The sequence below is a fragment of the Microchirus variegatus genome, assembly GCF_963457635.1.
Source record: "Microchirus variegatus genome assembly, chromosome: 4".
Taxonomy (NCBI): Eukaryota; Metazoa; Chordata; class Actinopteri; order Pleuronectiformes; family Soleidae; genus Microchirus; species Microchirus variegatus.
The window spans coordinates 15,780,907-15,794,835 of NC_139805.1; the positions used below are offsets into that span (position 1 = coordinate 15,780,907).

Below are 13,929 nucleotides of genomic sequence, written 5' to 3' on the forward strand. Positions count from 1 at the left end.
ACAGTCTTGTGTTGTGGAGTGCTGTTGCTAAGCGACTGTACCATCTCTCAGTAAACTAATGGCGAGAAGCAAGACAGGACATTTTGACCACGTAAATGTCAGCACAGGAAGAAGCAGCGAACATCGGCAAAGTGCTCAGTTTTCTTCGAGAATGGGACCGTGGGGATAGAACAGCCCGCGGCCGCATGCTGAATACGTTCCTGTGTCAGAATAAAGGGAAAAGTTTTTATGAGCTGGAGTGCGAGTTCGCGCAGGTGTCCAGTCTCTTTCTGGCTCGACTCACCACCTGGATGAGACTCACGTATCCTTTCTTTGTTTATATAGTTTCTACATAGTGGGTCCATGTTTTTATGAATCTCAGCAGCACAAGAGTAACTATCTAGTGCAGGGGTGTCAAACTCATTTTCACTGAGGGCCACATCAGCATAATGGTTACCCTCAAAGGGCCAGATGTAACTGTAAGACAGAATAAATGTAACTGAATAAAGTTACATTTAAACAAATATAAACAAATATAATGTACAATAAAGGTAAATACTCCGTAACATATTGCTAAATAACTTTCTGTATTTATTACTTATTCAATTTCACTCATGCATGATGCATATACAATGATAGACTGTGATCTAGTGGCAGTTCCCGCAGGTATAGCAATCACCATGCATTGTGGAAAATGTATGGTCAAGCCTTAAAGCAGCATAGACCTATTTTAGCACAGATTTTTAAGACCAAGTAATCACCCGCGGGTCACATAAAATGACTAGGCGTGCCACATCTGGCCCCCGGGCCTTGAGTTTGACACATGTGATCTAGTGCATCTTATTTTAAAGTAGCAATATTTACAGTACATAGGTAAGCTAAATATTTTTAAAGGCTTAACTCATATTGGTGTGGGTTACATTATGTCAAGTTCTAAAATTTAGAGGATTTAAGTCTGTTCTTTATTATTAGCAGTGGAATAATATGTGTTTATTTGTAAACACTAGGAGTCAAAACATTAAAATTTCAATATTTACTGTAATCTCTTTTGCTGACTTTTTAGGGACCTGCAAACCTCTGAAGTTTGGGAAACTGGTTTATTGAACTAAATAATATGTACTGTATGTATTGTGTATTATGTTTATTAGTTCTGATACAGCTTAAACTTATAGCAAAATAAGAAGGATACATTGGGAATTAACAGTGACAATGGGCAGCTTTTCTAAAATGTGTCAAACAGGCCTTAAACGTAATATTCAGGTACATGTTTGGGACATTACTGGGACCTCAGCTGAGAGCTGTCCGAGTTTTCCTGTCTGCATCAGGCCAGTGAGTGAGATAAAACATCATCATAAAGTTTAAAATAATGGGTCTGTTTGACATTCCTTATTATTTTTGTCTGTCGTGTTTTTGTTCAGTGATCAATATGTGATGGAGTTCCTGGAGGATGGAGGTGTCCTCACTCTCCTGGATATCTTGAACCACAGTCAGAGTAAAGAGGAGGACAAGACAGAAGCACTCCATCTTCTGCTCACTGTCTCCAATGCTGGCCGCAACTACAAAGAGATCATCTGTGAAAGCAATGGCAAGATTTAATATTCATTTGACTCAATATTTGGATAAATATACTTTTCACTTTGCACTATAGAAGGGACCTGCCTTTCTTTTTTTTTAAGGTGTCAAAGTGACTGCAGATTGTTTGGCAAAGTCGAACGCAGAGGAAACTCAAGAGACAGCTTCGGCCATGCTGGAGTCCCTGTCCCACGGAAACCCTAAATACCAGAACCAAATCTACAAAAGTCTCATCACTCTCATGACCTGTGGCTCTCCTAAAGTCCAGCATCTGGTCCTGCATACTGTCCGCATTGTTCAGGTAAAGTTGGTACAAATAGTGCAAACAAAGCCGCACCTCACAGCTGAAACTGAACTCAAATGCTATTTATTTTAACTTTAGTAAACTTACACACAGAAGAACAAATAGATACAATCTGTATGTTATATTTAAAGTGCATGGAATAATATAGTATATAGTATCATATAATATATAGGGTTTTTTTTCTCTCACAGTCCAAAATGAAGACAGCTGATCACAGCATTGTAGAACCTCTGCTGAACATGCTCACATCACTACACCTGGACGTCCAGGATGAAGGTAAGAGGTGGACAAATTAAAAACCAAATGATGGTGCATTTGCTGTGGCTTCACAGATTACTTCACTGCCTAACAACTCTTCTCTCACTGTTCATCTTTCTGTCAGCTATTAATCTAATTTTAGACCTGAAGTGTTTTGATGTGAGACCAGTAATCCTCAGCGGCCTGGTGGCTCTGCTCCGACAGGCTAAAGAAGAAGTGAAGTCACAGGAGATCACAGAAGGTGAAATGTTTGTTTTGTTTAAATGTAGCATAACCTTTAAACATACACAAACGTTTGTTAGATTTAAACATTGTCAAATGAGTTCACACAATACTGATTAAGCCTATCAGTTCCACACAACTCTCTACGTGTTTCTCAGTACAGTGGCATAGATCTTGTGTCACCCGATGACATTCCCACACTGCACACCAGATTATATGAAAACAGTTGGAGGCAACAGCAACTTTTTGTGCAAGTAAAGCCACACTGCGAACACGTTGGATTATGACGGAAAACAAGAAGTAGCGCTGCTCAAAAAATCCAGGCTGTTTGCCCCCACCCACCCCTGCACACTGCCAGTGTATACACACAAACACTTCCTCTGTCAGGTCTGATAGTATTGCTTGACAGAGTCGATTTTCACAGAACACACACACAGCAAACAAATAATGTTTTATCATTTCTGTTCACAAAGACCATAGGTGAAATAACATCAACAACAAAAATCACGTTGCACACTGTAGTTTTGACATAAGTGATCCTTAATTGTCTTTCTTATGCCTGATCATGCTTATCAATAATCACAATTTGAATAATTAGATTTCTGGAATGTATGCGGTTGGTCCTAAGTTTTGTTTATGTTTGAAAATTATCTTGTGACAATAACACGGTTTTTTTCTTGACACATACAATGTCATCAGAGACTGAGATGACTGCATCCCTGCCTGCGTTTGTTCAACAAGCTGCTGCAGCTAAGGCTATAAGGTATGGTCATTAAGTGAAAGTATTATTTAAATAGTTAGAAAACAGCACAGTAATGTTATATATTTATTGTGTTAAGGTTGCTGGCTGAAGGAAATCGGGAGCTTTCTTGTGATCTTCTTTCTCTCGGAGTGATTCCGTGTCTCTTGTCTGCTCTGGGCAACAGAGAACACACTGATGCCCAATTGCAAGCCAGCCTGGCCTTGGAGGTGCGTACACACACACGCACGCACACACACAAAGACACGCACACACAACATAATAAAGGCTGAATGTCTGCCTGTCATCTCTGCCTAGCACTTTGTGCGCTCATCCCCAGTCATAGAGGAACATGTGCAGAGAGTCATGGGCAGCACACTGTTTGCAGCCTTTATGGTGAGCTTTAATAACCTACTGAATACTTAATCACTATATTAACATTGGTAAAGTGTGTTTGTGGACGTTGTGAGAACGCTGTGCCTATAAATCAAATGTCCACCTGTTTCTCCAGCATAAACCTGATACCTTGTACATGATTTTGGATGAAACACAGGCAGAAATCCTAATGGCTAACAAGGCTGATATATTAGATCTGAAGGTAATGACTTTTATTATTACTGTTTGTAATGAAACTATTTTTTGTTCGCCACTTACTTTTCTGTATTATGTAAAATGCTTTTGTCTTTTTGTCAGGGTTGCGATTTCCAGTTTTGAATGCTGACGTGGAAGGACGACTAGAAGAACGGATACTGTAAATAATTTTATTGGTGCAGTTTTATGAGTAAAATGTGATAAGACAGTATTTACATTCTGCATTACAATGTTATACATTACATTGATTCGAACACTTGCACATGATTTTCACAGGAATATGTTTTTTTTACCCCACAGTTTACTGTATCAGTCAATCAATCTTCCAGTCTTGATTGTGACTGAAGGCTCAACAGAACAGCTGAATCATTTTATTGATGCAGATTAATTAAATGTTTCCTACATTTGCATTTGTGTGTGAATATATTACTTATACCTATTTTTCCTCAACATGTTAACATATGATTTCACATAAATCTACATTTTAATTATTTAGAAGAGTTATGCTGAATTGTAATGCGTTTCTATCGTGAATATGGTTTGAATGTGGCACAAAACAATGATCCTTAGGTGTATTTACCATCATGTGAAAGTGCAACAGTTCTGCTGGGAAGAAGTCACACAGCAGCATGCAGTGCTTTCATTTATTCACCAGGGGGGGCTCATCATCTGTGTCCAAAAAAAACAGGAGCTTTATTTATTTATTTATTTCAGAGTGTAGTACTAGTTAATGTACAAACAGCCAAGCCCACAAAACATATAAGTAATAATAATAAAACAATTAGAATTCATATTTAGAAAATAAATTAACTTTTATAAGCTCCAAACCCAAACGTAAATATGCAACACATGAAAAATACACTCATAAAGTGATAAAGTGTCCTTTTGTGGAAAATGATGTCAAGTCACAGTTGCAGAGGTGATTCTCTGTACACGGGTCCAACAGAACAAGTCTGCGACAAACTAATAACCATAATATTTAAGTGCATGCAGATATGCACTTGCTGGGCATTATATTATATATATATATATATATATATATATATATATATATATATATATATTGTTTTTCTTTCTTATATTATTTAATTATGCTTGTATTACTATTATTATTAGTAGTAGCATATATTTAGATAATTAGGAAGAAATTTAGGAGGGGAGATTGGAGCCTGACCCACACACCGGGTCAGTAGGTGGCGGTAATGCCTCATAATGTTGGTTCGCCAGCCGCCGTTAAAAAAAGAAGAAGAAGAAGAAGCATAAAGCGGAGACTTGATTGGTGACGTACATCCCACCTGCTCGTCTTTACGCAGGTGGTTTCAATCAGCTGATGACCGTTGATTGCGTCCTTCTCTGATTTGTATTCTTCCAGCCAGCGCTAACTTCTGTTAATTTGAAGAGAAGCTGCATAAACGGGCGGCAAAACGAAAAAAAAAAAGATGCGAAAAAAGTGATTCTGGTTAACTACAGAAACTTGAGGGAACTTGTGGCGGGTAATGCACCAATTCTGTATTTGCCAACTGTTATAAAAGCTCAAAAAGGAGGGAACTTTAAAAAAAAAGAAAGAAAAGAAAACTACCGAGGCGTGACGTCAGACGCCGAAAAAATGACAGCGTGCATCAGCTCGTGTATAAAAGCGTGTTCGACCTGGTCCAGCCTGGTGGCCAGTTCAGAATGGTGAGTAACTTTGGTCAAGTTATCTTAATGCTGACTCTGTCTGCTGAAATATATGCTCAAACTTATATGCACTTTCACTGTCGGCTCAATTCTGCCGTAATCTTAGCTATTTGCTAAATTTCAGCGTTGGTTCAAGCTATGTATCATTGTAGGTTAATTTTTTGGCTTAATGTTAGCTTAATTATTTGTCCATAGCTTAATGTTAGCCAAGCAGTGTGTCGTTGTCAGCTTAATTTTGGCTTAATGTTGGCTTAATTACTTCCTCAAAATTTGCCTTACACATTCAACCTGTGCCTCATTGTCAGCCCAATTCTGCATGAATGTTTGCTTACACACTCAATTACAGCTTTGGCTCAATGTAATCTGAATTGCTTATTGTGGCCCATACTTTGTACCAACTCGAAATATTTGAGCCAGTAGTGGCTACATGTTTTCTTAATGTTGGCTCAGTTGTAGCTCAATTATCTGAATTGGCAGTCATGTTGTCAGGTCACAGCAGTTAAATCATTGGTTTAAGTAGGGCTGCAACTAATTATTATTTTAATTAGCCTGTGATTTATTGTCATGTTTGGTCCATGCTCAAAACTCAAATCCTTAAACCAATCATTATCAAAATGGACAAAACAAGACTTAAAACAAGTTAAAATGGCCGTTGTGCCATGTTAATTCACTGTTGCATTCATGGTCATTATTGAATTTTTCACTGGAAAGGTTTATTTGTTTTTTAATGTTAAATGTTCAAAGGCCAATTCAGGTTTTTTCTAATATATATATATATAATTCTAAACTATTAATGTAGTCATTAAAATGCAAACTTTTTATTTTAAAGGAACAACCTTCTGCTTCCTGCTCACGGAGACCTGGTCGCACACGTCATATACAAAAGCCAGAGACTGTCAAAAAAAGGTGAGTGACACCTTTAGAGATGATTCACTACCCCAATGAAAGTGGTATGGCTAATTAACATAATGTATTTAACTGATGGCAATATATCATATTAATTCAATAACAAATGTATAATCTATAAAGGTTTTTGTGTTTTAAAACAAGTGTGGCTGTATGAGGTACTGACATTTTTTACACTTTAACTTAAAAGGCATTCCTTAAATCATAATCATCTTTATTCTACAATCACTTCCGAGTATGTACAGTACATTTGTGTTGCCAAGATATATCTGAAGAAGTGACTTCATACTAATCACAAAGTAACCAAAGAGATTACTAATGGAGGCAGCAGTGGACCAGTGAATTGTGTGCTGTGATGTTTGGAGTGGGAGAAGGCATTTAACAAACCTGTCACTGTGTTCACTGGTTTATATCATTATACAGAATTTGTATTTGGCAGCAATGTTTTCGTGGAAGGTTAGTCTTTATATTTCAGGCTGGGTGAACCATGTCTGTACCTCATACAACCACATTCTAGGACAACTGACCTAGTTATTTTACACCTGTAACGTCAGGAACTTGAACATTGTTGAGGCTGGGGAATGGACTGAAACCTTTTTTTATTTATTTTTTCCCCCAGATTGATCTTCATGAAGACCTTCAAATAGTAGGTTTCATGATTTATTTCTGGGTGGCCGCCGTGTCCCCACTCTTTCTTGGCCGCAGTGCCTATATCTATCTGCATTGTCCAACATGGCCACGTTCTTTCTCTTCTCGTGCTTTCCAGCTGTCAAATAGCTAAGGGTTGTACATGGAGCATTTGCCACAGGTTGGTTTTGCGTGTTCCTGGTTATCTGGTCCTTGTTGGTTATATTTTTGTTGAACTGCTGAGCGAGTGATTTGAAAGAATGAGGTGCTTGACTGATGCAGTGTTTGAAGTTCTCTGGCAGCTTCTCTGAAAGAACTGACTGACTGACAGACAGAGATGTCTGGATTGAATAGCTGAGATACTCTGAGATTAAGATCCTGTTCAGCAGTTTACGTTAAAGTAGATATGTTGTGAAGCTGCTTGTTTTGTCTTGAAGGGCTGCCGTTCCAAGTCTGAGATGCTTGATAGGTTGTAATGCACTAACGTTTCCTTTTTAGGTCTGTCTACAAAGGGTAAGTCCATATTTTTTTCTTCTTTGGGGAGCTACCTTGTTGGCCTCCATGTGTGGTAGGGTTTGCAGAGTAGGGGAATAAAAAAAAACAAACAAAACTTGTGTGTTGTGTTTCTTGAAAGTGAAGGTACTTAGGTGTCTGCAACTGACTTGCTAGTCTAGCTGCCCACAGCTAACTACCGAATCACACTGACAATTTACATGCAAAGGTAAGAACACGCCTCTCTGGAGGGGTTTCTTTCCTTGCCACTGTGCCCTTAACCACTTTTTCTTTTTTCGGACTTTCCTCACTTTAATGAAAACGTGTCTCTAAAAAGAAAAAATTAAATTAGATTTTGAGGGATGGAACAGTTTTCTTTAGCCCTAGTGATGTTGGAGGACCAGATGTTAAATGAGGTTTAAATGGACGTTTTGCCTTGTACGCTGTGTCACAAGGCTGAGGCTTCTTGGCCTTTGTTTTTTCCCCTCTTTTCCATCGTGGCCATTAATCAACCACTAGCCCTAGCACGTAAAAACAGATCCTTGTGTTCTACAAACAGTGACCTAGCTTTGGATGGCCATACGTCCCATAATGCAAGTACACAATGACGGCCGTCTACCTTCATGGCCTATTTGTATTATTGTACGTTTGGCCTTGTGCGTCTAGGGATTTTACATAGGCAAATGTGGATGCCTATCCATGCACAGGATGTGACTAACCCTAACCATACTTTCCTTTTTAGCATCAATCAAGAGGAGCACCCGACATCCCTGCATGTCCATCCTAATTAGATCGCGATTTAGTTACGATAAAATTTGAAATGGTAAGCAGTTTTTCTTTCTTGCTTGGCCGCTGTGCCATTACTATACCTGCTCTGAGCTTTTTCACATCTGTCTCTTGATTATTCATGGCCGCTGTGTCATGACTGTACTTGGTCTTGGCTAGTCTATAATTTCTGATCTGTTTTTCCTGCTAACTGGATTGAGTGCGTGTATGATGACTGGCGTTATTCTGACCTTTGGACCTAGACGAACACTCTTGACTTTACTGGACCAGATGCATGCCAAGACTGCAGACATGGCATGCATCACTTACTGTCTCTCTCTCTGGCTGGTCTCTTGTGTGTCTCTCGCTCTGGCTGGTCTATCCCATGTGTCTGGTCTCCGTCTGTCTGTCCTGTGTCGGATTTAGTTGGTGTCTAAACTTAAATGGATGATTTTAAAGTTGATCAGTCTTGAGGCATCTGATTTATGCAGAAAATTCTGGTAACTTATTTTTAAATGGCTTTAATTTTTGGTCTTGAATCTCAGTTCTCATAGTTGCACCTTGGACTGTTGACTAACTTGGAAGCTGATGAATCATGTGGTAAATGCATCAGTGTTAACTGTAGCTTGTCAAAAGTTGTTTTTGAAGTGCTGTAAAAATGTAGTAATTGATTATGATGAGCTACAGCAGGTATTCCTTTATTCTCAGCTGCCTTTATGAGGTAACCGGTTCCTGAGTTGATTATGAAGCTAAACTGTGATTTATATGCAAGTGTAGATTTTAGGTGTCATTCAGCTTATTGATAACCTTATGAAATACTTTAAATCTGGCATCGATATCCATTTAAGTCTTAAAGTTTATGCGCTGCCATCAGCCTTTGTAGTCGCTAAATAAATTTGAATTCAATTTTGATGCTGACTTGTCTCACTGTCATGTTTATTTCCCTCTAAAGACTGGTGTTGAACCTTTTTGTGTTCATGAAGCCTTTTTGCGCGTCATGTTGGGAGGCCTCCCAGCAGGGGATTTCCATCTTCCCCTGCAAAACCATGCGTTACTCGTCTTAGGGATGCAGGGCTATTCTGCATAGTTTCTTTCATAAATGGGATTTTAGGTTGCAGGATTAGAGCGCGTTTCGTTTCTTTAGGAGGACACAAACCTGGCAGAGAGACAACTTGCATTATTTAGGATTATGCCAAATGTAAGAACTTTTATCATTTGATTTACAGTTTTCATGCAGCCAACCAAGACATTGGGGTTAGCATCATCCCAAATGGCCGGCAAAGTGAGGGACAAATTGAGTGGATCGCTGTTTGTTGCTGAGAGATATACAGGGCATGCATCTTGGTGTTCTGATATTGAATTGTGGAGGCAGGGGTAGCTTGGCAAACTGTCAGTGTAGAACAGGAAAGGCAGATATAGGTTAGGGAGGGCGTCCATTGGTGGGTGCTGACTGGATGTGAGGACCTGTCACACTTGACCAGGTGAGCTACCGGAGGTTTTTGTCATTTGTTTACTTTATTTGTTTTCTTGTGACTTCAAATTTGGCCATGTTTTGCAGAGATGATAAAGGTTGCAGCAGATTTCTGGATCTGAAGACTCCATGTTGGACACCACGACCTGGAGAAGTCCTGTCCTGGATGGCTGTGGTGAGGACCTCGGCCAAGATGAACCAACCCTTCTACGATGACGCCTCTTTTCCACGGGATATCTTCAGGTACATTCTTTCAGGTATTCCGTTTGTTTCATCCATATTTACTTCATACGAAAGTTTGCTGACTCTTTATTTATTTATTTTTAGATTTTGGACTTTGGCTAACTGTACACATGCCTCAATGGATGCTACATCATTCTGCCCAATAAGAAATGGTCACTGAGTTTTTTTTTATTTTTTAAATGGACTTTACCACCGAAAGCCAGTACCCCGCTGCCCCCACTGACCCACAACCACGCATGACAAAATACTGTACATGCGCATGTGATGCATCAATACACTAAAATACAGACACTGCTACTTTCAGCCTGTAATGATTGACATTGAAATCTGTCAGTGCAGAACAGGAAAGGCAGGTATAGATTAGGGAGGGCATCCATTGGTGGGCCCTGACTGGAGGTGAGGACCTGTCATACTTGACCAGGTGAGCTACCTGAGGTTTTTGTCATTTGTTTACTTATTTTTTGTTTTCTTGTGACTGATCAGGTTCTGTCCTGTTTTGTAGAGATGATGAAATCTGCAGCAGCTTTCTGGATCAAAGGACTCCATGTTGGACACCACGGCCTGGAGAAGTCTCGTCCTGTATCAATGCAGTGAAGACCTTGCCCAATATGAGCCAGCCCTTCTACAGTGAGGACCTTGCCCAAGATGAACAGACTTTTCTACGATGACGCCTCTTTTCCACTGGATGTTTTCACGTGCGTTCTTTCAGATGGTATTCAATTTGTTTGGTCCATATTTACTTAATACTAAAGTTTATTCTCTTTTTTATTTATTTTTAGATGTTGGACCTTGGCAAACTGCACACATGCCTCAATGGCTGCTACATCACTCTGGCCAACAGGACATGGTCACCAAGATTTTTTTTATTTATTTTTTTTATAAATGGACTTTACCACCTAAAGCCAGAACCCCCCTGCCCGGCTGACCCACAACTACGCATGACAAAACACTGTTCATGCACACATGCTGCATCACTACACTAAAATACAGACACTGCGACTTTCAGCCTGTAATGACTGACATTGAAAACCTCCGTCTGTCTGTCCTGTCAGATTTAGTCAGGGTCTAAACTTAAATGGCTCATTTTAAAGTTGATCAGTCTTGAGGCATCTGATTTATGCAGGAAATTCTGATACCTTTTTAAATGGCTTTATTTTTTTGGTCTTGAATCTCAGATTTTATTGTTGCAACTTGGAAGCTGATTAATCATGTGGTAAACTGTGCGCTGCCATCAGCCTTTGTAGTCTCTAACTAAATTTAATTCAATATTGATGCTGACTTGTCTCACTGTCAAGTTTATTTCCCTCTAAAGACTGGTGTTGAACGTTTTTGTGTTCATAAAGCTGTTTTGCGCGTCATGTTGGGAGGCCTCCCAGCAGGGGATTTCCATCTTCCCCTGCAAAACCTTGCGTTACTCGTCTTAGGGATGCAGGGCTATCCTGCATAGTTTCTTTCATAAATGGGATTCTAGGTTCCAGGATTAGAGCGCGTTTTGTTTCTTTAGGAGGACACAAACTTGGCAGAGAGACAACTTGGATTATTTAAGATTATGCCAAATGTTAGAACTTTTGCATGCCAACCAAGACATTGGGGTTAGCATCATCCCAAATTACTGGAAAAGTGAGGGGATTGCTGTTTTTTGCAGAGAAATCTTCATTGCATGAAGCTTGTTCTGATATTGAATTGTGGTCGGAGGCAGGGGTAGCTTGGCAAACTGGGAGTGTAGAACAGGAAAGGCAGGTATAGGTCAGGGAGGGCATCCATTGGTTGGCCCGGACTGGACGTGAGCACCTGTCACACTTGACCAGGTAAGCTATAGGTTTTTGTCATTTGGTTCCTTTTTTTTTTCCTCTGACTTATCAAATTTGGCCATGTTTTGTAGAGATGATAAAGGCTGCAGCAGAATTCTGGATCAGAGGACTCCATGTTGGAGAACACAACCTGGAGAAGTCCTGTCCTGGATGGTTGTGGTGAGGACCTCCCCCAAGATGAATCTACCCTTCTCAGATGAGGACCTCACCCAAGATGAACCAACCTTTCTACGATGACGCCTCTTTTCCACGGGATATCTTCAGGTGCGTTCTTTTAGATGGTATTCAATTTGTTTAATCTATATTTACTTAATAATAAAGTGTGCTGACTCTTTTTATTTATTTTTAGATGTTGGACCTTGGCAAACCATGCACATGCCTCAATGGCTGCTACATCACTCTGCCCAACAGGACATGGTCACTGAGATTTTTGTATTTTTTATTTTTCTTTAAATGGACTTTACCACCTAAAGCCAGAACCCCCTGCCCCCACTGACCCACAACCATGCATGACAAAACACTGTACATGCACATGTGATGCATCACTACACTAAATTACAGACATTGATATTTTCAGCCTGTAATGACTGACATTGAAAAAATCTGTCTGTCTGTCCTGTGTCGGATTTAGTCAGGGTCTAAATTTAAATGGATGATTTTCAAGTTGATCAGGCTTGGCATCTGATTTATGCAGGAAATTCTGGTACCTTATTTTTAATTGGCTTTAATTTTTGGTCATGAATCTCAGTTCTTATAGTTGCAACTTGGAAGCTGATTAATCATGTGGTAAACTGTAGCTTGTCAAAAGTTGTTTTTGAAGTGCTGTAAAAATGTAGTAATTGATTATGATGAGCTCGAGCAGGTATTCCTTTATTCTCAGCTGCTTTTATGAGGTAACTGGTTCCTGAGTTGATTATGAAACTAAACTTTGATTTATATGCAAGTGTAGTCGCATTAGATTGTAGGTGTTATTCAGCCCATGGATAAAGTTATGAACTACTTTAAATCTGGCATTTGTTGGCACACATTCGATATCCATTTAAGTCTTAAAGTTTATGCGCTAAATACATTTGAATTCAATATTGATGCTGACTTGTCTCACTGTCAAGTTTATTTCCCTCTAAAGACTGGTGTTGAACCTTTTTGTGTTCATAAAGCCGTTTTGCGCGTCATGTTGGGAGGCCTCCCAGCAGGGGATTTCCATCTTCCCCTGCAAAACCTTGCGTTACTCGTCTTAGGGATGCAAGGCTATCCTGCATAGTTTCTTTCATAAATGGGATTTTAGGTTGCAGGATTAGAGCGCTTTTTGTTTCTTTAGGAGGACACAAACTTGGCAGAGAGACAACTTGGATTATTAAGGATTATGCCAAATGTTAGAACTTTTATCTTTTCATATGACAAACTAAAAGAAAACCTTTATTCTGTGGGCTGAATTCCAGGACTGTTATTGTGCAAGTACCCTCTTGTAGCAGGAGTGAGCAGCTGCAGCGTTTAAATCCTTTATTTTTCATTATTTGTTTTGTTTGTAGGATTGACTTGGCACCTGGAGCTTTGTGGTGAACCCCTTATCATGTAAAAGTGGTCTTTTGCCTCTAATTTAAGATGCTGGCAACTGGTTGAAGTGATAAGACTTGTCCCCAACATGGGGTTTTTGATCAAGGGTAAACAACTCGCCACAGTGTCTATAGTCAGTTATCATCCATGAATTTCTTTCAAATTCAAAATTTGACTTTAACGACCACTTGATTACACAATTTTTATATATTTATTTTAAAATGGACTTTACCACCTCAAGCCAGAACCCCCCTGCCCCCAATAACCCACAACCACACATGACAAAACACTGTACATGCACATACTAAAATACAGACGCTACTTTCAGCCTGTAATGATTGACATTGAAAACCTGTATTTATTGTCCTCTTTATATCAAGTAAAACTTTTGTTCTCAACTTTATAGTTGACTTGTATTTTTTTTTTCAGTGGTTTATGTGGAATTCTTTAAAAGCAAATTGCACTGACATGTTACTGTTGACTCTGCACCTTTTGACACTGCTACAAGTCCAAGTTAAGACTCTTAAGATCAGTATTGTATTACTAATCCAATTAATGGTATAAAAAGTGTGACACATGAACTGAATGCCAACTTGTGTCTTAAGATTAAGGATAGAAGTTGTGTTGACCCTGTTTTGGACAAAGGAACCATGTGTGTTATCCTACACTTAAGCTAAATTAAAGGCATGTAACGTAGATGTTAAGTCTGGGCAACCAT

General features: G+C 39.3%; 1 protein-coding gene across 1 annotated transcript; it reads left to right on the top strand.

Annotated features, from left to right (window-relative positions):
* Nucleotides 1-95: 95 nt before the first annotated feature.
* armh1 (armadillo like helical domain containing 1) lies at nt 96-10,440 on the top strand (the record flags this gene model as incomplete). Its single annotated transcript, XM_083888171.1, has 11 exons — nt 96-301; nt 1,240-1,308; nt 1,398-1,564; nt 1,656-1,852; nt 2,047-2,131; nt 2,238-2,354; nt 3,035-3,098; nt 3,175-3,304; nt 3,393-3,470; nt 3,586-3,672; nt 10,330-10,440. The coding sequence occupies 11 exons, from the start codon at nt 96-98 to the stop codon at nt 10,438-10,440; spliced, it is 1,311 nt and encodes a 436-aa protein (XP_083744297.1).
* Between the last annotated feature and the right edge of the window lie 3,489 nt (nt 10,441-13,929).